The sequence below is a fragment of the Hylaeus anthracinus genome, unplaced genomic scaffold (assembly GCF_026225885.1).
Source record: "Hylaeus anthracinus isolate JK02 unplaced genomic scaffold, UHH_iyHylAnth1.0_haploid 12002, whole genome shotgun sequence".
NCBI lineage: Eukaryota > Metazoa > Arthropoda > Insecta > Hymenoptera > Colletidae > Hylaeus > Hylaeus anthracinus.
This window is the reverse complement of record NW_026534349.1, coordinates 9,373,429-9,399,802: the sequence shown is the minus strand read 5'-3', so window position 1 is coordinate 9,399,802 and position 26,374 is coordinate 9,373,429. Positions and strand designations below refer to the sequence as shown.

The window sequence follows — 26,374 nt, the reverse complement described above, 5'->3', positions numbered from 1 at the left end:
CCACCTTGACGAGGCCGCGTGACTCGCAACTCTCCAGTGATTCCTGGTTCGCGTTTATCCCAACAGGTGCTGGATGATTTTCATCAGTGTCATCTCCGTGGCGAGTCTCGCGGGGAGTTTTCGAAACCTACTTTAACGCTTGCGGTACATACACTATATTCAATCTAGAATTGTCTGGCTGCTCGTTTGTTCCGCGAACAGGTTGATTGTTAATCGAGCAAAATAATTCGAACCTCGTCGTCCATTTACGACAATGGTTTCCATTCGACACGGATTTCTTTTCCCGCAGTTTTTCGTTGCGCGACGACAAGACGCATCGTCGGATGGCGTGACGACACCCCTGAAGCGTCTCATTAGCCGACAGACAAGAGGAAAATATTCTCGGGCGCTCCTCGCAACGGCGAAGCTTGGATAAAAATGCAAATACCTCGACAGGGCGAAGCGGCCGTAAATTCGTAGCTCTCGTTCCGCCCTTATTTGCGTTAAACGGAAGGTAGATCACGAGTCAAAGAGTCCGCTCCATTAATTCTTATTTGCGGAATCCGGCGCAGGCTTCGCGATAAGGGATTCTAGCGGCGAACGTAACGAGTTTACCTCTCTTCGAAACGAAACGAACTCGAGCCGAGCCAGACAAATCCCACGGAATCCCCTCCGACGATGGGAATTATTGAAATGCGACCAATCTAATTTCCTCGTTCGCATAATAGCCCGACAACAAACTCAGTCGAATAAACAAAAGCAGCGATCACGGAAACGCCGATCGATAAATATTAAAGATGACTGCGATTATGTAAAAGCAGAAGGGAAGTCCAAGTCGAAGGAAAATTGAAAATATTTAGGATTACAGAGATTTCTTCTTATCCCATTGGAATTTAGCGTAGGATCTGTTCGATATCTTACTGTACTCATAACTTGTAAAAGCTTCGGTTTTAAATTTTCAGTAAAAAATCATTGAATTGTGATAATAAAATAAAAATTGACGAAGCTGCGTTGCAGCGACATCCTCTATATTACGAGATAGGAGCTGTTTTACTTTTTGGTGTTAGGCTCAACCAACCCTGACATCTAATGGCGACCAGCTTCATCCTGATTATATCAGAGTATCAATATACTCGGAAGACTGAACGAGCTGGTGTGACGCCATGTTCCACTATTTTTCGATGCAAATTTTTCCTGATATATTTCAAAGTATACACCTTCGTGTATGCAAATCTGAATAGTCTACCTTCTACGGTCTGCGAGTTAAAAATTCTCGAAAACTGGCCTGTTTTTAAGTCAGTCAGGGTGGTTGCACCCCCTAACTCGGGCGTCCCAGAGTCCACGGCTAATGCTCGGTAACTCGGCGGATTAGATGCTGGCCAACGAAATCTGATCGTTGTTTGGTCAATCAGGAAAACAGTAGCGAGTGGTCGGACTGTCGCTGGCTACGGGTGCATCGAATGCACGCAGCCGATACCGCATTGCGGTATATGCAACAGCTATCGCTGCTCTTGTGTCTCCGCGATTAAATTACCCTCGAGTTCGACTTACGTAAGGGTTGCCGCGTCTCAGAGACCCTGACCGTGAACGACTGAGCGTCAGAGGTAGGCAACTGTATATCTATTACTTGTTAAATAAAAGTTCACAGGCCTTATCAAGCTTACAGTGCGATGCAACAATTCTGTTTATGGCCGCCTTCAGACGTACGGAAATAAATAAATAATTTCCACACGTATAATTCAATGTTTGTGAAAATCAGAGTAGGAAAATGTAGCGCATCGCACGTTTATCGCGAATTGAATTCAACAAAGATATTTTCAAACGTCGATCAATATGATAAAGGTATTTAATATCGTTCACGAGTATCGTCACACGCGATGAACTGGTCAACGAAGCAGGAACATATCTTGATAATGCACCGAGTGGCATGCCTGTCATTTATATGCCCGTTAATTACGTCGGTGTTCGCAAATATTGTCGGTGTTACATCATCGCGGCAAGTTAATTGGTTCTAACTGGTTTCGAGAATATAAAATCAATGGAAAGCTAACATCTTATCGCGACGTACGTTTACAGAGGTAATTTATTGAATTCCCTGATGCACTTAGATTGGTCGAGGGAATACCCTTATTTTATGGGACCTCTATCTTATATAGAATATATGAGTTATATACCATTGTTTTATGCACCATTCAATTTAGTACCACGTGAAATATTTTTGCATTTAATTGAAAAAAGTGTCTTTACGATTAAACATTTGTCTGATCACGGTAGAAGTAGGTACAAATGAAACAGGTTCGGTGATAAATTTCTTTTCGTCCAAGGATCATCACAGCTGATTGAGAAGGGGATCGGTGATGCGTTTCATCGAGAACTGACTGTCCCGTTGCTTATATAACAAAGAGTGTGCCGGCCGGTGCGGGCGGACCGATCGATGCCCCGGCGATTCGACGGGGATAAATTTAATTAAAAATCACGTTAACGTTTCGAACCAACTCCAAGAGGATGAAAGAGATATATCGTCGTAGAAGTTCGTTCGAGGATATCCGACTGATCGTATCGGACAAGCGACTTGGACCACTGCGAAGAAGTATATTCAGGAAAAGTACGAAAGGCAATCTCGAGATAGCTGGAGAAGTTCGATGTTCGATTTTTAAAATACGTCGCGTACGAACGGACACACTCTGTGGATGATTTGTCGCGATCACGGGTCAGTTATCCCCGATATACCCTAGCGTACATTTATAGAATTAATTCGATGGCATCCTTTGTATATTTCCATCGTCTTCGTTGACGTTTTGAAACCCGGGGGGGGGGGGAGGGGGGAATAAAATTTTCCTCTTTTACCGATACTGTTTCTTTCTTATTCCGCGCTCGCGGATTCATATCGAATAAATAAATAAATACATAGAGAGAGCTCACCTTTTTGCTCGATCACGAATATCTGGTAGTCGATCTGCTGACGGAGTAACATCGGATGAAGATTGTAAAGCAACGCTTGGAGATGCTGCGGTCGATCGCGAAACGGAATGATAATGGCAACGCGATGCCTGGCGACGCAATCCGCGGGACAACCTCTGCCGCCTGGTTTCACGTCGACGAACGTCTTTTCGATCACCGACATCTCCGGAGGTGACTTGCTAACCGCCAGTGGTCCAACTGAAAACACCCGATACACCCACTGGTTAACCTCGATTCGGCCAAACTTTCCTTTTTCTTCGAAAGGAATAAGATGAAGTGAAAACACGTTCGATCAATAAATTGGAATTGGTGGGAAAATGGCGAGGTCCTTCAGAAACTTTAAAGTAAAGTAATATACTACTTAAAAAGTTCCAGGACAGGCTTGTTTGCAAGAAACAGTAAAATGTAATTTATTTTTATTCCATTATGACGATATATGTATAATTTTTAATAACATTTATATGATGTCTACTTCAAATTCCTCGAGCAGTTTGGTTATATTAGGTTGGCCAAAAAATTTGTTCGGTTTGTGGCGATGGTTGTCTCTCTGCAGTTCAAATGGCTATTAAGTATTAACCCATTCACTGCCAGGCAAATTTAAAGCAAATTGCCTTGAACGCCAAAATTTAATACAGATGTGTAATCTAGTGTATCATTTCCTTATCTAAGAAAAATCGCTGTTTATTTGTGCGTTAAAATTCGAACGATCTTTTTCTAGTATGTATAGCGCACATCCCCAAAAGTTTTACTTAAAGTGTAAAATATAAAGTCTAGAAAAATTGAAATACTTAGATATATAGTTTCTCAAAATTATCAGACTGGATGCAAATATATTAAATATTACACGAGTTTGCGGGGACCTTTCCCTTTTCTAAGTCTGCAAGAATTGATATTACATGAATATACAAATTCACTCCTTTGTAATGAACGCCAACGTCCTTGGCTATGAATTCTGAATATGACATGTCGATCGAACGCAATCGATGGCTACGTCCTTTGTTTCGCGTCAGTTCTAACGAGAACGCGATACGTAAATAGCGTAGAAAAGATGAGAAAGAGAGAGAGAGAGAGAAGGGAACGAGAATCCCGCGTGTACGTTTGTCGTTTCCCATCTTCCTACGAGGGAATCCCGTGGGTTAAATAAACGAACGCTAAGAGCCAATGGCTACAAGGTTGGATTCACCACGTCCGAGCACTCTCGTGAATCAACTGTTTGCACGAGGAAGCCTATTATTGCTTTACTCGGTGGAACAAAGCGGTCGTTTCGTCTTTATCTTTGCTTTGCTTCCTTGCAACTTATTGCTAGCTTGCAGGGGAGTTGGCCAGAGCTTATCTCCTACTCGATAATAATTCATGTTCCGATTACTTAAATGCTAATTAATTTAACGTTCAAGACTAATTGGCAGAACAAGCATTATAAAGTGTGAACAAAATTAAACTAGCCATGTATAAGTAGTGGAAGAAGACGTAATAATAAATTGTCTTAGCAGGATAAGGTAACGAGGGTTAAAATCTTGATGTCCCGAAGTTTGTGGTACATAAGTACGTGTGTGGTGATAATATCAAAACTGTATACAAAATTATGTTTGAAAAAATAAAAGATGGATTCCATTAAAGCCGTTAAAAAGCAGGTCTATTTACGAGGAGATCCATTTGCCACAAACCGAGCGAATAAAAATAAAAATTACGATATCACCCCGAAATTGGAAGTCGTTTACATGGTAGCACTTATCGAATCTTTGGCTCGTTATTGGAAATTCGTATCGAGATAAAAATTTCGCCTAAACCGTGCGAAATTCTCATTAAATTGGAATTTATCTACGAGGGCATTTCGACGAAATTCAGCTAAACTTACCGAGATTTGGCGGAATGAGGGGGCATTGTGGCAACGAGGTGGTGTTCGTCGAGTTGGCCGTCGAAACTTCCTGGGAACTTCCAACGACGTACGTGTTCCGAGTGGGGAACGCGGTTTCCAGCTTGGAGAAATTCGAGTGACCCCTGCCGGGCAATTGCATGGTCGTCGCGGTGCCATTATTGTTTCCGAGCAAACTGGGCACCGTCACGGGCCCGTATATTATGAGACCCCGCGGATGATGCCTGTAGGTGCGATCGGCGTACCTGAAAACAAAAAAAAAAGAAATCAACGATCGCGTTGGAATCGAATCGCGAATATTTTTAGGCTCCGCGTCCCGAGATTTATTCTCAGCCCGCCGTTTTGGCGCGAAGCTTCCACGCGCGAGTCACGTATTTCCGTCCCTAAAGGCCTATTAAAGCGAAATCTAATTAAAGATGGCTCGAAGTGGGGTCATCGGGAAATACTCGTATCGTTTCCTTTCTAACCGGACTAAAGAAAGACTCGGTTGCCTGGTCAACCGCAACTAGGGTAGACGCTTCCCAATCGATGCCGTCTTGAGCATGTCTGGCAATCTTATCCGATAACTTTAGATGCTCGTCGTGGTTTCGAGCATAGTATTACTTAGTTACTCTTTTATGGCAGAAAGTCTACGAGTATCTAGAATAAAGTACATTTTCTTCCATGTGACAACGGAGTTTCCATGTATACGCCCTTTACTGTTTTCCTTTACAACTTATACAGTGCGTAAAGAAATGTTAGCACCGTGAACGCTTTTAACTGTAACTCGGGAATTAATGATTGAATCGAGCTCAAATTTGTCGAGTATATAACTATATAGCCCGGTGGTAAATGTTTCAATAAAATCGCAGCTAAAAGTATTGTTCTTTCAACGGAAGGCAAGAAAATATTTAGTAAAATTATTAGTAGTATTTAAAAAAGTTAGCGGTGCTAACATTTCTTTGCGCAGTGCATGAGACATGCCAACAAATTAAATTAATTTCTTCCATCGGAAGTTTTGGCTATTACTAGCGAGCAAACTTGGAACGTTCGAAAATAATACCGGGAAAGTTTTGCAGCGACGGTGCCAATTTTTCTTTTAAAGGGATAAAAGTGGACAATGTTTATCTGTTATTCTACTTGGGCGGAGTGTCTCGACGCTTTCTGTACTTCTGAAGTCGCGAACTCCCCATCGTGGAAAAGTGTAAATACAAGTTTCCCGTGCGGAGAAAGCTCGTTAATCTGGAATTTTCCAGCTACTCGTCAAATATTAATCAATATCGATTTCGAATGCCTTGTGCACGCAGGGACCCAATTACTACACCAGCCATGTCTGAATTGTACGAGCTATGCGAGCGTTAAATGTACCTCGAGGCGGACTCCGCGTCACGCGCTAATGGCGTCGCACGACGATTAGTAAACCGTTCTAACGTCTAATCGCGACAGTAATTTCACAAGAAAACGACGTCTGACGTAAACGCGGGTTCGCGATGCCGCGTTTCTCGAACCGCTGGTCATCGGATGAATCGCCGATCCACGGATCGACGACCTTAATAAGGCGCAAACGAACCGAACCGACTCGAGCAGTTAACGACGATCGACTACTAGGCATTTATCGCGTGGTTAATTTCAAGAATCTCCAGGGAAATAGCTGTCCCGCTGCTGACGCAGCGAAACGTTGCGAACCGCGAGAACTTCTTGAGTCGACTGCTCGGTATTCGATGATTGCCGAGTCGAGGGAGTTATTCAGACCAGCGTTTACCGAACTTTAGCGATCACGTAACGGTTACATTCCTTTCTAGCTACACGGATCGCAATATCGAGAATACATATGATAGACATTTAAAGGAAAAACATATTCAAGGTTTCACTAAACCTACTGACGTTTCGTTTGTATCTATTAGGTTGAACCAAAAGTTCGTGCGTTTTTTATGTTGTTTCAGTTTGTGGCATTTTTTAGAGTCATTAAAATTAATTTCTTCTATATAAATAAGAAGTTAATACATTACAATTGCACACAAAAATTTGTTGGGAAATTGATCGGTGTACGAATGCATTCTACACCCAGTGTATCCTTGTGAGTTTTAATTGTAATCTGGTCAACAACAACTAGATACATTCTCTGGGATATATACATACCTACTACATAGTAGGGTCGAAAGCGTTAAAGACTCCTTGTACTTAGATGCGAACCACATGATAGACGAAGTCGCGGAATATTAACGCGGATTACTCGCGGAAATCGTCCCCGAATGGTTTACTTGGAATTCCCGCCGATCCGGCGATATTCGATGCATTTTGACGAGGTTGTCTCAGCTGTTCTAACGAATGTTCAATAACGCAGACGACTTGTGCCCGTCGGAAAGTACGGGACGCATAGTAACGACGACACGTGGTCGGCATGGCACGTTGATACGAGTTACGTGTGCGGTTCGACGTTCCTCTCAGTCACTTACGTAATCCGAAGGCGCCCGATAGCCTCGCGATACGAGGGTGGCGTCTGTTATTTTGCTTTTCCATCGACCGACTAATTCTGTGGCGACACGTCCGAGCCGTTAGCCGCGGCATGTTAGCGGAACGCTCCTTCGCACACAAATGTAACGCTTTCCACGACCTGGTGTACGGACGACCCCAGGAAAAGCCAACCGAACGACAACGTTTTCCGCAAACAACTTCCCAGCCATCACTCTCAGGCAGATGCCGCGAATTTTATTTCAACTCGACGCTTCGACAGTCCTGTGGTTTCACGCGAAACCAAACTGTTACTGACCATATTGTGATCAGGAGGTATTTATTGCGTGGTATATTATTCATTCGCAACGATGTAAACATTGCTATATCTCACGTTTAGAATATAATTTACATACGAATGGAAAGTCAACGATATAAAATTTATTATACGGTGGGTAACAGCAACATTACGAGCCTCGATTTCGAGATGCAATTAAAACGAATATCTTCGAATTGATTAAGCATTTATAATGTACACAGTAAAACTTACTGTTCGCTTAAATATTAATAAGAATCACGGTTCAGAATAAGTATTTGTATTGAAATTTGTATACCTATTGATTTGAATAACTATAAATTAATTTATGGCAGTAGTTCAATTAATTATCAACAATATTCATTCGGAGGTTCATTATTTAAACAAACCTATGAGACAATTGGTACATATTTAGGAACGAAGAAAACTGATTCTATGTATACTAAAGTATAGTTTCCTCCAAAAGAATATAACCTCGTCGATAAAAGCCTTCTTTTTGTGACGCTTAAAAGCTCAGTGCGGCGTGAAAAAAAAAGTACTCCGCGACGCGAAAGTTTGCCCTGTCGAGGATTTAGGAAAACGATTGACAGGATAACGAACTCGAGTTTGAATCCCTCGACGAGATACATTACCGTTAGCTCGCGAGAAGTTTGCGAAGAAACAAGCACTTCGTTGAACTTTTGAGATTTTTGAAGTGAAGAGAATAATGCAGTGTTTCCACGTGCAAGGATTATCGGCGCTAGGAGAACACCAGCTCGACGGATATCGATACGTGTTTTCACAGTTCTGAGTAGTTTTTAACTAGCGTCAATTGCTATCGAAACATAGTAAAGAAGATACATGTTTCAATTAGTAGCACGTCTAATGTAAAAAAGTATATTAGCGTAGTTCCACGCGGAGCGTCCAAGTGTTCCGAAGCTGCTCGTTTATACTACTGAGGTTCGAGGTCCATCGAGCCGTGCTTAATCCAACCCCTTCAGCTATCCAAAACCGGGGAGCGATTATCGTATCAACCACCTCTCTTCGTTATTCGATTCATCGGAACAGGTAGTGGAAGCTCCCCCTTTGACTCCAGTCTCTCGTATCTATTGTTCAGTATTTACTCACTTTGACCCCAAAATAAACCCAAATCTACTTCCCTGTCTCGCACGTAAGAAAACTGGAGCCGTCGATCCTTGCACGCGTAAAATCGAGTTTCGCATCGGGATCGATCCTTTTAGCCTACGACAAACTTTAAAAGCGACTCTTTCGACTCTCGAGCACTTTCTTAATGCACTCTCAGCCGGAGTTTTGCCTTCTAATTCGCCCGAGACTACTCGAACAGCCTTTCAAATATTCGCGGACGACGTTAACGAGCGCGATGCTGTCGCATTCGTTCGTCTCGTTTCTGTTCGTTTTCTTCCTTCGGCTCGATTCGAGATTCAGGTACGGGGCATCGCGAGAAAACGATAAAACGGAATTGCAACGGTCGCTTCCCACGAGACTCTTCCACGAGTTTCATTCATCGGAGCGCGGGCGATATTTGCCGAATTTACAACACGCCGCGTTCGTTTTCTTTCTTCTTATCCTCGTCGTTTGCGGGGTTGCTCCAAACGAAGACGGAGGCGAATTCATCTCTGAAGCGTTTCTCTACTGGCTATATTCGATCGACGATACAATCGCACGAACGTTTTTACATCGATCGTGGGTGTGTACATCGAAGACTGCAGAAGTATAATTTGAAAACAATACACCGATGGTATTTTTGTGGAAAAATTGTCTGGTGACACTTGCGCAGAGTTGGGACTCTCTATCGAAGTTTTCTGTCATATTCTAATATATGTAATAATTTTCTTCTGAACATATTTAAAAGATTTATGAATTTATACGTGTCGACGAACTCTGCTTATATTTATTACAATTTCATGAATTTATGAATCATATATTATCATTCATAAATGATAATAACAACCTCTTCCCTAGGTTCTCGCATAAGAAGCTGCGAGGTTCGGCTGTCTATCGAATAATAAACTTGTCAGTCAGCTGGCGCCGGAAACCGGCGGCCGAAACGAGTTTCCGCTCGAACTTGATTTGAAAACCACTTGTCAGCGACGAACCGTGTAGTAATTTATGGCCAAGCATATGAAATCATCGGTAGGTAATTGAACGCGAACGTATGCAACGCGACGCGCACAGGATGCACGCGCACCGCATGTGGAAATAGTGGTCGGCTTCGATAACGCGTCCGAAAATCGAATTTAATTCGCGCAACGATCGTAAAAAGAGCATGCGTACAACATTACTGAAACTTTATCGACCAATCTAATCGTCGTACCATACAATGGATTACACATTACGGAGAAAGCCTTCTCAATCGCATTTTTTTTTTAACTTTACTGAGCTTTACTGTAAATACAGCAATCAAGAAAAATGAAGATAACTCTGTGCCCTTCAAATTCCCATTTTCGCCGAAACGAATCTGAGCGTTCTACGATGACTCAAGCCTTGTCAACTGAATAAGCGAAGCGTACGAAGACTTATTTGCGTGAATTTTTAGAGACGAGGTTCAGAAAAGACTGAAGAAGAAAGGTGGAAAGAAATGTGGCAAAACAGAAAAAATGTCGGCTGCTTTAGTTTTTGTTTTACGAGCATTCTACGATGAATGACTACGATGAACATTTATAATACCTTAATGATTGATAAACATTCAATATGACTAAAACCATGAAAAGTCATGAAAATTTGAAATAGTCCCGATTCGATGGGCGTAATACTTCCAAATTTCCATTTCCGCGGCTGGATGGAACCTTTGACGCAGTCAAGTCCACACCGACTGAAATAGACGGTAAGCTGTCTCGTCGGTGGCAATTTGCGCGACACCGTGCACCGATGTTACAACGTCACTCATCGAGAGATCAGCGGCCAGCGTACCAATCTCTCAGACAATCCTATGCATATTCATGCGCATTGCACGCGCACCTGTGGCCGTCACGAAACTCGACGTTTATCACCTTCGAAACTTGTCCCTATCGGTACACTCGCCGTATGGATTTGAAAATGCAATTTTCGCGAGCGGAGCCGACGTTCCGTGAGAGAGCAACCCCGGAGGTTAGTGCTATTAAAATCAGAATTTATTAAAGCCAGTTTCCACTCGGCCAATATTGGCCGCTTCCTCTGGATTGCACACAGATTTACCTAATATATAATAACCGAACAAGCCCCGTTTAAAGTTTGATTCTAACGATCGGGTTGGTTAAAATTAGCACTTAGGTGATTCTCGACACTTGTTTTTCACGTGGACAAACTTTTTTAGTCAAGCATGCACTTTTTTCTTGAATTGAGGAGTGTGATGCAATAAGGATAACAGTTTCATTCGAGAGAAAGAGCTAACAATTTAGACGACTAAACAAAATACGCGATTCAAAATTTGTACACCCCAGGCGAAGTGAAACAAATCGAAAAAGTGGAACGCGCGTGGTTGCCTCGCGCCTCCATTTTTTTTCGAAATTCATCGCACCGTAGAAAATTGTTTTAACACATTCGTTCGACGTGTTAGTGGAGAGGCATCAGTTCGCAGCGCGAGTGGTTAATAAAGTTAAGTCGCCTGGATTCGGATGCATGGATCACCCTGCACGAGCAAATTTGGTATGTAGATGGAGCTATACTCGCGACTGGCATGTACAACGAATTGCATCGTAAGTTACAAGGAAGTCCCGAACCGGTGGAATTCGAAGGTATTCCTACCACGGATGGCGCATCATAAATCTGACGCAACGAGTTACCCGCGCAGCGACACCTCCCCGCGTCGACTAATATTTCACTTTTAATCCTTCCTACAGGATCCAGCCGACGTGTAACACAGGCGTACAAGGATCTTTGCGAATACTTGCGAGGTAGGTACGAGGATAGTGTCGCCAAGATGGGGTCAGCGTTTACTTCTATGTATGGTACTGTCCGGAGATTAATAAAATTTAGAATAATATATTTCTGTTGCTAGATGCTATGTGGTTGAAATAAAATGATATTCTAGGTTGGACATCAAAATATTTGGCGTGTGCTTCCTAAGTACCAGGTCCTACAAGTTCATGCAGCTTATACTTCTTCTACTCAAATTAACCCCTTGGCCTAAACGTTGTCTTCATATTGTTTGGGACGTAGTAAACAGGAAGGTGGGAAGTCCGAACGAAGTAACACGAATCAAACTCGTGCTTATTGTTTATGGTCCAAAATTCTTACTACGAGTCTCACTCGTCGTTGATGACCAAAGGGTTAATATGTGAAACATACCCTTAGGCGATATAAAAAGAGGTAACCTTCCTGATTTTACAATATTTGCCCACCTTTCTGTCATTATACCGTCACTATAAAATTTCTGTCGCCTTTTTATTAAATATTAACACAGTCTGCAGCATAAACTTATGGGATGACCTGATATGTAAAGAAATATTGGAGCTGGAAGTAAGCCAGGGACTACTACATAGTCCCGTTAAAAAATGAATTATCAATTGATTGACGTCCTACAGTAATTTTTTTCTTCGCCCCTACTTGCCCTCATTGATTTGGAGCGAACGTAAGGAACGCTAACAACAAGGAAGAAGACTACACAACCTCAAACGTCGAGGATTCTTATCGATCGACTCGTAGATAAAAGGGAATGTCTAATAAAAGTTTGTCAGGCTCTCATTTTGTATGTTCGATGTCCCACGGGGGTTAATAATGCAGAGCAAAGATTCGGTGTTTGCGAGAAGAGGAAAAGGAAGACGAACGGATAAGCGAGCGACGGCGTTCCATTCGTCCTTTAAGCGTTTCCCGTATCCGTCACGGGTATGCGATTTAAATGTACCTGGATATTACTCGAGGTGGGAGCTGCATTCGAAATTGAAGAGAAGATTTCTTACCCCCCTCGCTGGCGGAAATAAAAGGAAACGTGTAAAGCGATCGATAAAGCGATTCTCGTCTCTACTTTCTATTTTTCCTGTAGCTTCGGTAAGCGAACTTCATATTTTCCCGAGTATTTTATTTTCACGTTTTCCCATACGAATTGCCCGAGAGCAATTAGCCAGAGTATAGTATTATCGTTGAACATCAGATCCCAACAAACAAAAGAACCACTGAACTTCGATAACAACAAAATACCGTGCAGACATAGAAGGTACGAATACTTATGGGACTGACTTGTACGTCGTCGCCATTTCCAGAGCGCCCTTATTGGACACACGAGTGGCCACCGCGGGGATTTTAGTGGGCAAGTTCCACAAAATCGCCCAGCCTTGTCCAAAAGTTTCTCAAAGATTTCTCCCACGAAAGAAAGGGGGATAGAGGTCATTCGCTCCGCTTAATCTCCCGACAGGAGTCCTCACCCTGCACCTTGCACTCACGGATAATTTGCAAGCGAAAGATCTGCATATAATCACAGCTTAGACGATACGTAACAGATTAAAATCAATCGCAAGCGTTGAACCGTCGAGAAGCTATCACGTGGCATGGGCCCCGTGGTTAGTTCGCCCGACGTCGCTACGTCAGACGACAGATTTATGCGAACCAAGACACGAACGTTTCCTTTAACGATGATTTACAGCTACTGCATCTCCGCGGGGGTTGCCTCGGGACTTCCGTAAACTACGATCGATCATTTCCAAGCGAACCCCGTCCGAGCGACCGTGCGAGGGAAAAAGCTTGCGGCTGGAAACGATCCGTTCGACGGATACACGATCGAGCGTAATAACGTATGATAACCGGTGTGCGTGGCGAAACAGATCGACGTTATAGATGCGATCCCGTGCAACGACGCGTTCCATGGCAACCGAATTAACATTCCTCGACGTATGAACGAGAAGTATGGGAATAATCTCGGTGGCGATGGGGCTCCATCGCAAATAACAGTAAGGGGGTGTGTCGGCGCGATTAGACGCAGAAGCGTGTGGTAGTGTGCTAGGTGGCCGTTCGAATAGGCTTGTTTGCATTTACGAAGCGCGATATGACGGATCGTATCTGGACACTGCGCTAACGCCAGTAACGCGATATATAGTCAGTTTCCTGAACACACGGGAGAAGCTGAAACCGAAGACTAGCGGAGTGTGAGACTTATCTAGACTAGTGTCTCGAATTACGAACGAAGGATCAATTACTTTACACGCGTCGCGGAGTGAATAAAAATTCAAATCGTAAACTAAATTAAATTTCGCCTCCATATGGTCCAGTATACGTATTGGTTGAATAACTGCGACAATGTAGAGAATGTTAACAGAAATAGGGCGGGTACTTTTCAGAATCGATTTCTCGTGAAAAAAGAAATTAGAATTAATTTTAACTCGGCGATTATTGATTTATGGAATCCCAGCGAAATGATGACTTAAACTCCCCCTAATATAGCATGTACTATTCAAATTTCAATAAAAGCCCTGACGTTGACCACGGAATCTGATTGATTCGTCGCGATACGACCCTTCAGGAGATCGTCTGGCATTATTTTGCAACGAGATCCACAATTCCCACCGTCTCTATAGGTTTCGACCAAGGCCTGTCAGGTACTCGTTAGTATCGATTAAAGCGCCGGAGGAACAGACCTGACAGGACCTAACCGAGAATTCATTGAAAGTGACGCGGTTCAAACTTCGCGGCCGGTTGTGAAACAACCACGTGGTATTAACGAGTGACGCGTCAACGCAATAAATAGCCTGTACACAATCGGGCGAGATGTTTTAGCAATTTGCACGCGACGGGATTACGAGCCGTCGGCTGGCACTGACAACTCGGGACGGTGCGTTCGTTTTCCAATCGCTACGGAATCGGGGAAAACGATCAGCCCCGTACGAAACTCGATGTTCGACGCGTGACAGAGAACTGCGCGAAACGTCGACAAATAACTGCAACCGTTGGCGCGCCGGGACTTCCAACGCAACGAATAAACGAGCCGCGGGAATAACAAATTGTTGTCACGCGCCGCTGGTGAAATTTTAAATTAACCGTTACCGGTCCGGCTCGTAAATCGCGGTCGAAAGCGCTGCGAAAGAAACCGCTCCGTTAAATACGTTCCACGGTTTTTTAATTAAACCGTTTTCCCCCGCGACCCGCATTCCGTTGAAAAGCGACGATCTTGGCTGACTCTTGCGGGTCCAATCCACTTAGAACGAATTTTCACCAAATGGCGGAACTAAATCCCACAGTTTCATAGCTACAATTAACCCTTCGACTGCGGGACGATTTTTGCTGAAAATTTTAAGAGGTGTGAATTTAAAAAATTAAATATCAGCGTACAGGGCATAAGACGAAACTTTTTTATATTTACAGTTTATTCATACGACGATTTCCAACGAACTTCTAACTTTTCCATTTTTATTTTCGAAACTAAACGTCCTATGAATAAATTGTTGATTTTTTTTTTAACAACTAATTTAATCAATATAAAGATTTCTCTGAGCCCATTTCCCGAGGGCGTATATATATGCCCTCTGCAGTCAAAGGGTTAAATATAGCTATAGCCCCTGAGGATTTAAAATTCTACGTTTCAGAGTATCTCGTAACTCATAGTATCTTAGTTTAATTACGAATGAAACTGTTTAAATTTTGTTTAGGTGCTCCTTGTAAAGAAATATTAGTTACCGAGATAAAAGCAAAAGCCTGTGGTGTTCGTTCACTTGTTTATGCTAGCAACTATACAATTAAAGACAGAATTACGAACTTTTTGTACGTTCGTGAGTATCTAGACCATGAACGTTAAGAAAGTGCAACCTCTTAAGGAAAATGTTCAATTTCGCGGCGAACCGAGGCGAACAGAAGGAAGATAAACTTTCGAAGAACCGACTTTTCATCTTAGCGACGCCACCTTCGCGGCGCAAAAGTGAACGCGACTGGAATAGGAGTACAATGCCGCTGTTGTAGGCTTTCCTTTCAAAGTAGTGACCTTAGCCTTAACCTGGCGAAGAAGCACGTTACAAGTAGCGCGCGAAAGCTGTCTCCCGCCACTTCTTATTTCGATCTCGTCTTCCACCGTGCTTCTCATTATGCTGGTGAACTTCGTCTTTCCGCGATAAGGAATAATTTGTGGCGCGGCCCACAACAAAGGAAAATTCTCGACGAACTTAAATTCATATTTCGTTAAATATAATTCGAAACTGTTTTGCAACACTGTATGTTTTAAATTTTGTGTATGTTGTTTACTAAAACAATGCAGTAGAAATAATGTCTTCCGATACACCTCCACAGTGGTAAGAACAAATTATTTGCGAAGGTCTTGTAGCTGCATACGTGTTAAGTATCTTTATTAGAAGACTGTTCCTAATCAAAGTACTCGATACATCACTACAAAATTTCCGTAAACAGTTCTTCCCTCCCAGATATCAAAGAACTACTTCATCAACCACAATTGGGTCTAAAAACAATTTCTTCGTCAAAGGTTTAAGTAAAATTCATTCAACTAAGGATCACATTTTATCGGTTTCTATGGTAAGCTGCACTAGAAAACGATAATCTCATTTCCTGCATTAATTTTTGTAACTGTTCTCCTCCTTTTATCGATTAGTTTCTTATCAAGAAGAGCCGGCGTTGCATCGTTTGCTCCTAAGCGAAGTAAGCTCCGCAACGAGCACGATGGAAGAGGAAAAGGAGGAATTTTCTTCCAATGGTCGCCAAGGGAATTCTAAATATTTTACGCGGTAATGGCGGCGTAATCGCCCTATGTTCGCGATGAATTTTACGCTGTCGACTACGTGGAAATGGACGTTTCGAGAGGGCGCATAGGTCAAAGGATCGTTAGCGAAACGCTTCCGCAAACGGACAATCTAAATGACCGCTAACGAAGTAACGAGATCACGTACGCCTCGGGAGTATACGTGACAGCTAGGTTGGAAGGACGAATTTTCTCGTAAATTTACTTCGATTCCAGGGAATTAAGGCCGCAATTAACCGTCGAAAAATTGCAGTAACTTGGCACGATTCTCGACCCGTAAGTGAAAATTATTGTATAGTACACTGAAAATTATTAAACGTCTGCCTTTGAACTCCGAGAGTTATCGCTGCGCTGGGAGATCTTATTAGTCGAAACGGAAAAAGGAAATATGAACCGTCGGTTGCGCGATAATAAAAAGGTCAGGTTCAGCGGAAGCTCCTTTGCAACCTACTCCTAGGCTTACGAGCAGAATTTATGGATAAGACGGATGACAAGATGCTCCTTAGTTCAAGTGGAAGGTGAGAATTATGGGAAATGGGGGTGAATAAAACAGCGAGCATGTTTAAAAGAAATATAGGGTTCTAAGGAGAATGTAACAAATGGGATACATTTACAATAGTGGAATGGAAGGAGAATAAGAAGCTCGAAATTTGCAGTTACCGTGGCGTAGTAGTACTCCTGGTTTATCTTTGTTTAGAAAACTTGGAGATCTACCATCAAAACTTATTCGAACGACATAGATTTTCATCTCGTCCTTTTGTGCTCTCCGCGTGAGAATTTACCGCTCGACTCTGTTTCTCGACGACAGACAGGAATACAACGATAGCGGAAGTAATAAACCTTATCATCGACGACCGTCCATCATTTTCTATTATCGGTGGCTCTGCAAATTGTTTCTCGGCGTTGGATGGATGTATAGGTAACCACGATGTTACAGCCTGGCCGTTAAGCAGCCACTTTACCTTGTTATAAGCCAACTAATAAGATTTCTCGCGTGTCTGCGGGTCTCAAAGGACGAGAATCGATCTCGACGTAACCTCCAGCCGCTGGCCTGTCAACTACTTGCGGTAACTTCGACTAGTCTCACGGTGAAACTGGCACGGGTGTATTTCGAGTACGTATTTCTGTCGTCAGAGATGAGCAAAATTCTTGTTTGAATTACAATTACAAATAAAACAAAGCATATTTTATTTTTGGTATAACGTTTCAACCGTGGATATAGCGGTCTTCTTTAGGTAACAGAAACAGGGTTTCGCTGCATTTTGACGAACGCGAAGAAATTGCAATTTAAACGTTTCACGTTTTATCCGTCGTCCATTACTCAAATTAAATTCTGCCCATCTCTGAATAACAGCAACAGATTGCGATAAAACTTTCTCGTTAAGTTTGTATTCATCGCCAGTTATTCTAGCAAAATTTCGCTCGTCTTCGACAACCGTGGCCAGTGCCGCGCGTACCGGCGTGTAAATAGAGAGGACGGATGAGCGAGCCTCCGCCGTGGACGGGAATTTAAATTAATTAAAAGACGCGAGCGTAGGATACTTCCGAAATTAAACGAACTTTCGACGAACCTACGGCTCCGAGATTTCGCGAATTTTCTCGAGACGATGTATGAACAGTAAGGTTTGCGAACTTGCAGGCGCACAGCGATGTATGGCAAGCCGAATAATTATCGAGATCCGAAGATACCGCTGCTTGATTTCCACGCATCCGGGTGTGGTTCGCGCGCTATTATCGTGAAGTATCCTGAGTCTCCGAGCCTGAAGATTTCTCGAGTTCCACGGGAATTGAACCATTTAAGAAATAGTTCTCGACGACTGCTGCGCGTACCTAGCGTGCCAATCAATGACATGATCTACCAGAACCGCGGCGAGGCAGAGACGGAAGGGGACAGGTGCCTCTGGACGCCATATTGTACGGATGCGAAGAGATGACCGTAGCAGTAACAAAATTAAATCGACTGCTATAACTCTACTACTGTCTTTCGTGAAATTATAATACTTATGTAAATCGACAATCACATGAAACTATTTCTTGTTCCATCTTTGCCGTAACAATCAGTATCAAAAAACATAATTGTTCCATGGTTTTCCGTTCCTTAATCGTATACAGAGACCAAACCGTTTTAATGAAAATTCACACGTGGAATCTATGTATGTATCTTATATCGAAGAGATTCCATTCTGTCGTGGAATAGTAGAGCGATATATTTCTCTACTGGAATTTCAACTAATTAATCATACGATGTGGCACAAAACCTAGACTGTAAATTAAACAGAACTACTCGAAAATTGTTCAAAACTGCAGAAGCTACGACCAAAACGGATATGGGTGAAGCCACGCCCTCCAATTTCGAAGAGCACACGGCAACGGGGACGTCGGTTTGACAAAGTACGAAAGTGGCGTACCTGCTGGCGTTAATGGTGAAAATCGTCTCAATGGATCGGCGATCGATCACGCCGCTAAGTAAATACTGAATGGCGATGAGGGCGAGCACGACGCAAACGATCGCCTTGTAAAGGTGGGCACGATGCCACAGTGCCACGGCTGCTGCCGCAGTCATCGCATGTGCGAGACACCATAACTCCCTCCTATCGCCGTTAGAAGAGCGCCGTCCTGGACGAGGCGCTCCCTGTTGGCTGCTGTCCCCGTTGCTCTTCCTGTTCCCCTACACCTGAAGCTCCGTTTCCCCCGGGATCGTGAAACCTCCGCGCTGTCGGTGCGTCCTTCCTCCTTCCTTCCAGTCGGTCGACCGGGACGAGAGCACCGCCGTGGAGAACGAGCCCAGAGGGGAAGAGGACAGAGGGACGAAGAAAGAAAAGGCCGTCCGAGGCTTCTCACTTCCGGTCACCAAGCGCATTACCCTCCGGCTAGAGTGCTCTCAGCGCCACGACACCTTCGTGCTATCCTGAGAAACAGAAAAACCAGTGCGCCTTAGAAACCAACGCTGTTATTACGTCGACGCTCGTTGTCCCCTTTCCCGACATTCGCCCTCAAACCCCAACGACTCAACCCCAATTTTTCACGAATTTCTTATGTACGAATATTTATGGAACTGACTGCATATTCTCAGTACATTTATTTTTGTAGCAAAATAGAAGGTTGAATTATTGTAAATATTCCAACAGCGAATAACTAAACATATCAAGGATGAAAGAGTCCAAAAATAGTGGAAGTAACTAGTCTAAACTTCCAGCCTAAGAGAAAGCGTTCCTCTTGGAAAGGGATATCATATCTATTATAAGCGTACGAGATAACGTGTAGGATAACAAAAGGGTCTCGAGGTCCTCCAGAGTTTAATCCGCTCTGCAACAGCTATTGCTAACTTCGACGCATACCCGACGTAGTGGAAGGATCCCAGTTTAGAGGGTAGGTTTGAAAGGCTGTCGATCGCACGGAGAGCCTGACTAGGGAGCTCTAAAATACGGCATCAACGAACCGATTTGCCGAGGTACACGAGCACAAATTGCACGGGCCACGTATCATGCGTCGCGGAGGCCGTTAAAGGCGACAGCTTCATAAACAACGAGGTATTAACCAGCTGCGCGAAAGCAAACACGCTCTGCTTGATGTCGGCCATCAGCGGTGAATTAAGTACCCCTTTTAACTCTTTCAACCAGAATTTTTCCTGTTTCTATTCCATTCGTTTCTCTTTTAGAAATTAATTGTATTAAACTGGGGTTGGTTATATTAGGTGGGCTGGAAAGTAATGTCGTTTCTGCGAAGCTCGATACTTATTTATCATTCATCAGGCTCATTGATTTTTATCAATCTGGCACTGAAAATTGAATGCCATCATGAATGATGAATTGCATCATTGAAAATTTACACACCAAGGAGGGTGATTATATAATTGATTAAAAATAGAAACTCACTACAAATTTGTTTGAATTTAATCTAAAAGAAACGACATTATTTTTCGGTCACCCTAATATATCCAACGCTATAGTTGAATGAGAAGAGACAATTTGCTCCAGAGCGAATGATTTTCATTTTTCTCACATATGTTCCTATAAGTCTCTATCGTAATTTGGTCAAAGGCAATCAGGATATATCCACTGGGACGAACAGTCAGTACCATAAATATTCGTACCCTTTATGTCTATTGAAGAAGCTTGACTAAATGAAATAATAGTTTTGATATTACCAAACAAATTTTTGATTATAAATATGAATAAGCTTATACATGTATATATTTGTATATACATTAACATATTTATGCAAACATACACTTGGACTCGTCAAACCTACCATTTAATTTAAACAAATTTCTTCAATAGATGTAGAGAGTACAAATATTTCTGGGACTGACTGTATATGTTCCACTAGGGCTGAAAGGGTTAAACGATCATCCTGCGGTCGCGACTCTATCGCAGGATGATCGCAATCTTGTTGGACGAGTGACGTGGAATGCTCGCGCAACGTATAATTTTTCCCCTTGGATTCCTGAGGAAGAAACGCTAAAAGCAGTGCTAGAGGCGAGGGACCTCAGGTGAGGAATATAGAGGCGAGAAATAAATCCGTAGCGTTTTGGTTCAACTCGGCATCGTCCCAAACGGAGTACTTGTTTTTGGTAAGGATGCTCGCACGAAACTCGCGATTTCCCCGAGGATTCCAGAAAATGGAATGCTAAAAGTAATTCCAGAGGTCGGAGACCTCTGGTGGCATACATAGAGCAGCCTCGAACAAAAACTACGCCGAATGTAAGACTCGTTCTTCCATCTTCGGATATCGGGTGTTTTTAATTAAATCGTAGTGTTGGAAGGCTGCCCTTGCATCGGTCAACGCGTCACTCGCTTCCTTGCTCATCTTCCGAGCTAGGATAAATCTGGCGAGAATATAAAAAAATACTATTTCAAAGTTTAGTAACGAATTAGGATCGTAATCGCCTAATCCTCTAATAACTTCCTCCACGCGTCGAGTACGAGAAAGGAACGCGACATTGACACCAGAGTTGAAGGAAGCCTGTCAGAGACGCTGAAGAATCACGTGGTAGATACGGAGCAAGGTTACGCACACGTTCCATGTAACTATGTATGTTCAGCGAGGAGATTAGATAGCGCATCCGGTTGATAGCGACCGACGACAAAGATTGATTTCGGTGCAGCCTGGATAATTCGGTAGGCACGGGGAACGGGAGATAACGCCTGTTTTTAGGAAATCGTAGGCAGCCTCGCCACAAGCATGGAATTCCAAATCAACTGCCATACGCGCGCGTAACACTCGCGTCCTACACCCTCTATAGATACGCGACATGCGCGGACTAATACAGGGTGTTTCATTGATGGTTCAATATCTCATGACGCTGTCAACGATACGTTTTTACAGAAATTATTTTGAAGCAAATATTAGGTGGTTCGGAAAGTCCGTTGCAAGTTTTACGAAAAATTCAAAGGTATATTTAAATTTTAATTGCGCCGGAATTAGTGTAAGAACCGGAAATAGGGGGTAACTGAGACGATTCTGAACCACAATTTCCTTTGCAAAAATGTCGCATGGTGCTTCGTTAACAATTAAAAAACGAAGCACCATCCATGGGGTTACCCCCCATTTCCGGTTTTTACACTAATTCTGAGACATCCTGAATATTTAATAAATTACATAGATACCATTTTTTTCTACAATCTTTTCACCATTTAAGAAATGTATACATGTTATTTGTTTTCGCTCATTCTAATATATTCCGACCCACTACCTACCAAAAATCGACATGGACTTTCCAGACAACCCAATAATTTTGTTGTAAGTGAAGTGGTGGAGGAGATTTAACAAGCAAATTAGTTTTTTCAAGGGGAACCTTACTCACTTTTGTCCATAATAAAATAGTTATAATTAGACTGCGTATCTTTATGCAAAATAAAATCATTACAAATAATTGATCGTAAACAGAAATGTATTTTACTCTGTAAATATTATAACATCAACTCTACTTTCAATACTTTTTTTATATTGTTGCATATTGTCCGCATTTTATGCATTTTTTCTACGAAAGCCTAAAAATCCGCAGTTTAGTTATAACTCAAATTTATCAACGTATCATGTGACTATTTATCATTGTAATATAAAGCTTATCGTAACCTAAAACTGACAGGTGTCAGGAGGATTAGGTACATATCAAATATAAAAATGGTCGAATCACTGCGAATCGAACACCTACGATAACTGCGTTTACTTTGTCAACGGAAAACGCAGTCTGTGCTACAGAAACGGAGGTCGACTTCTGCCCGCGGCAGCGACTGGCGAGAACCAACGAGATTCATTATTGCGATTAATCCGCATCCTTCGCAAACGTTGCCCCTGACTTTGAATCGTGTTGTTTCAGGCACGGCTTGCGTAAGCAATGTTTGCGGAAGCTACATAGGTACAGGGTAATAGCCTTTCGCTATTACTCCCGTTTTACAACGTCTCCGGAGCACGGATGGAAGGCCATCGGCAATGAACGCGTTACATTTACGTCGCGTTGCGTAACTCTCCACGAAAGCCAACACCTTCGCTCCTGTCCAAATGAAATTCTCACTAACAAGAGGACTATGTCGGCGTTACGCGAAATGCGCGAATAAGAATTCGACTGCTTTTTGATAAATTACGAAATCTCGCGATCGAGAGTCTCGGAACATTCAAACGGACAGGTAAATCGGTAAATTAATCAACGGAGACGCAAAGAAGATTGGTGGCGAATAAGGATAGCCTGCGCGTCGGGAGCATGAAATTGCTTTTCGTCGTCGAGGAAGAACGTGTGCCACGGTCACGATGGCTACGAAAGAAAAGAAAGGATCGACGAAGAAAAGGCGATTGTAACGGTGTCAAGCGGATCCCGAATAGAGACAAGACGTCGCCTAGAATTCTTTACAAAGACCAAGTTCCTAGATTCCTTCGTCGAAGAAAAGCACGCTCGCGATTGCTTCGCTACCAGCTGCTGCGCGCAATCTTGCCTATTACGTTCACTTTCGCGCGAACCGCGTTTCCTATAACGTATGCAAATTACTCGTTGATGCGCTCCCGGTCTTCGCTCGAATTTTCCAGTTGATCGGTATGTTTACTCGAAGCCTCGATGCATACTCTAGCTTATCGGGCACATGTGCTTGGAAAATTCAAACTGACACACAGATACAATTTTCTCGAACGATCGTCCTGGTTCAATTGTGCCACGTTTACTTATTCGAGGTTGCTACTTCACCCTGAGTTCGAAAATGTATCCATGACCTCTGTTCTTTTTATATTTCGAAAGTAGTTCACCTTAGAGTCAAATTTGGAGCATCGTCGGACTCGGTTAAAGAAAGAAAGAGTCTGGAGAATTCTCCAACAATACTGTCAGCTTTTCTTTTTTAATTTACCTCGATCTAGGATACTCTCTTGCCCCCGAATCAACCCTCTACGAGCCCAACGTTCAGATCACATGCCGATATAAATACTTTCCAACAAATAATTTTAGTTTTTCTCACAAGATGATTCATTCGAGACAATCAAGATTGTCTTTGAGATAACCAATAACAAGATCAAAGTAAATGCCGTGCAAGTTACCTGCGAAAAAAAGATTCAACCCATAGAGGGTTACTTCGATCACAGGAGACCAGTTTGAAGGAAATGACATGGAGAAAATCGATACGCGCTACGCGAAATCTTTTTTCCTTTTCGTCTTTCGGGCACCGATTTCTTCCGCTTCCGCTTCAAGATATTCTCGCGAGATGGAAACAGCGAAGTTTGTACGGCGCTTCAAACTGCTCGAGCCCGAAGCTCATTAAACCGCCGAGAACAGAAAGTTTATGCAAATACCCGGCAAAAAGAGAAAATTGCATCAATTTCCGGTTCGCGTCAAGGAGCACTGCGTACGGCTGGCATTCATTAAACCGTGACGTCGCTGTATCGGTGACCAGATTAAATCGTATTCCCCTGATTGCGATTTCCCGTATGCTCGCGAATCGATTCACCCTGCACGGTTCCCGTACGGCAATGTCATTTTATTTCTGTCATCGGTAAACGGTAAACTCGAGGATCGATAGTAATTATTTGATGCAGTACTTTCCCGCAGACTAATCTGCCTTACCTCGACCATTTACCCTATTACTGCTGCGAGAGTGCAGCGAACTATCTCGTATTGAATTCCCGTTTAACCATAAGATTTGACGCGGTAATTTCTATGCAAGGAGCACCGGGTCGATCCAATTTAGAAAAGAATCCGATTGACAACCGACATGATGGAACTCTAAACGCGTGAACGAGTATATAATTTTGAAATAAACGATGAAGCTGATAGTACTTATAGATTTTTTTTTATGGATTTATTTTACGTCGCATCTACTGCTTGGTAATTACCGAAGGATTCAATTGGGTTTCTGTTTAATTAGCGGTACTATATACCACTCCTCTTGAATGAATCATGTTGTGTATAACACTAAAATTACTTGCTAGAAAGTCTATATATCAGCATGTGACCTGAAAGTTACTATATTGTAGAGTTTAATATCCTTGAGGTAACTGATGGTATTTTCCACATGTTTCTGGGATATTAGTGCTGTTTCTGAGCTTAAGTTGTATAGATTTTGTACATGGATATATTGTGAGAGTCTCTACGAAAAATAAAACGCGGAGATTCGAACCCACAATCCTCGGATCCACAGTCGACCGCTTTTCCTACACGACCAATCCTGCACCCTACGGTTAGTGTTCTTGTTTGACTCTTTATTCTTAGGTATGCGGAGCGCGACACTACAATTCTGTAAGAATTGGTACAATAGTGGAAATGCTTTGAATACCAAATTTCTAATCAATACATTTTTAATCGATAGACTTTGTTAAGAGTGCGATAATTAGAATAAATCTGATTCGTTAAATAGCACCAAAGTATTTTTAAGATCAATTCTCTAAGATCAATTCTCTAGGAACCTAAACGAAAAATAAGGGACGGAGTTCATCTTCTTGGGTATGGAGGGCGCGATACTGGAATATCTTATTCCATTTACGTAATTGTAAACTGAGTTGCAACGTGTGCTGATAACAACCAACGAATATGATAAAAAGAACACTGAAAGAGGAACTCCTTCCCTAGGTACGTTTGAATTTTAACCCGTTTCGAAGGAACGCCTAGTTGGAAACGCTGTCGTTAACAATTACCAGATCCACGTATCTCTCGTGCCCGGTATCGTACAAAAGGAGGCGAGCATATGTGTTCGAACTTATGCACGTTATAGGTAGCCAACGTTGTGCTTGACGTCATCGAAGAACAAAGAAGCTTTATACATAATTCATGGAATATTTGGGGAAGAGACCAAGTCCTCTACGCTCCTCCGACCTACATTTCGGACCTTTTTATCAAGAGACGCGACACACGCGCACGCGATTGATATCATACTGGCAGGTTTTGTCTTCGCGACTGTGTGTATCACCAACGAAAACGGACGAAATGGATATCTCGATCGAAATGTCGAACGAAGAATAAAAGGTAAATATATCTCTGATCCGTTTCCCGACGAATAAAACCTGAAATTCTAACTGTAAAATTTACTACTTTTTACGAGCACTGCGCTTTAATTAGACGCTCAACTGACCTAGAAAAGTTTTATAATCCAGTAAATGACCACATTCGACTAAACAAATTACCTAACTAATTAAGATATCGATCATTTCTAAGCTTCAATACACGTTAGGGCAAACATTCGAACTCAGGATGAACGATAGCGATCAGCGTTCTAGTTAATGCTCGTGCGTGCGTTGGCGAGTCGTACGCGACGCATCGACGCTCATGCAATTTACTGTAAAATCTACAATTACGATGGTTATCGCCCACGCAGCGGTATGAAGCCGCTGCGAGATCCGTCCAATTATTTCATATCGTTTCGTTTCGCGCGGGATTCCCGCGACCCTTCCCCCTCGCGTGTCAAACAAATTAGATTAGGTCGATCAATTTAATGCAGATTTTATCCAAACACGTTTAAAGTTTTCACAGGCCTGCGTACATCACCTCGATACACGGAAACAAGCTTCGCGTGATAGATAAAGAATGGAATTTGAATCGCGTTGGTGCGAGAAATAAGTGTGCTTATATTATGAATGTCATGTAACGTTGTACTATATATTAATACACTGCTGACCAGTAATTTCAATACACCACCGTATTTGTGATTTTCTTCGAGGGGGAACGCAAGTAAAGAGCTACTTTGTAATAAATTCA

General features: G+C 42.6%; 1 protein-coding gene across 3 annotated transcripts in view; it reads right to left on the bottom strand.

Moving 5' to 3' along the window:
• LOC128892113 (beta-1,4-N-acetylgalactosaminyltransferase bre-4-like) overlaps positions 1-26,374 on the bottom strand; it is a 94,071-nt gene that overhangs the window by 10,749 nt on the left and 56,948 nt on the right. For all 3 annotated transcript variants that reach the window (XM_054152238.1, XM_054152239.1, XM_054152236.1), the window contains exons 2-4: positions 18,615-19,114; positions 4,796-5,058; positions 2,902-3,138 (exon numbers count right to left, since the gene is read on the bottom strand). In XM_054152238.1, coding sequence (XP_054008213.1) covers positions 2,902-3,138; positions 4,796-5,058; positions 18,615-18,769 — 655 coding nt within the window. In that variant the 5' untranslated portion in view covers positions 18,770-19,114. The remainder of the gene's footprint in view (positions 1-2,901; positions 3,139-4,795; positions 5,059-18,614; positions 19,115-26,374) is intronic.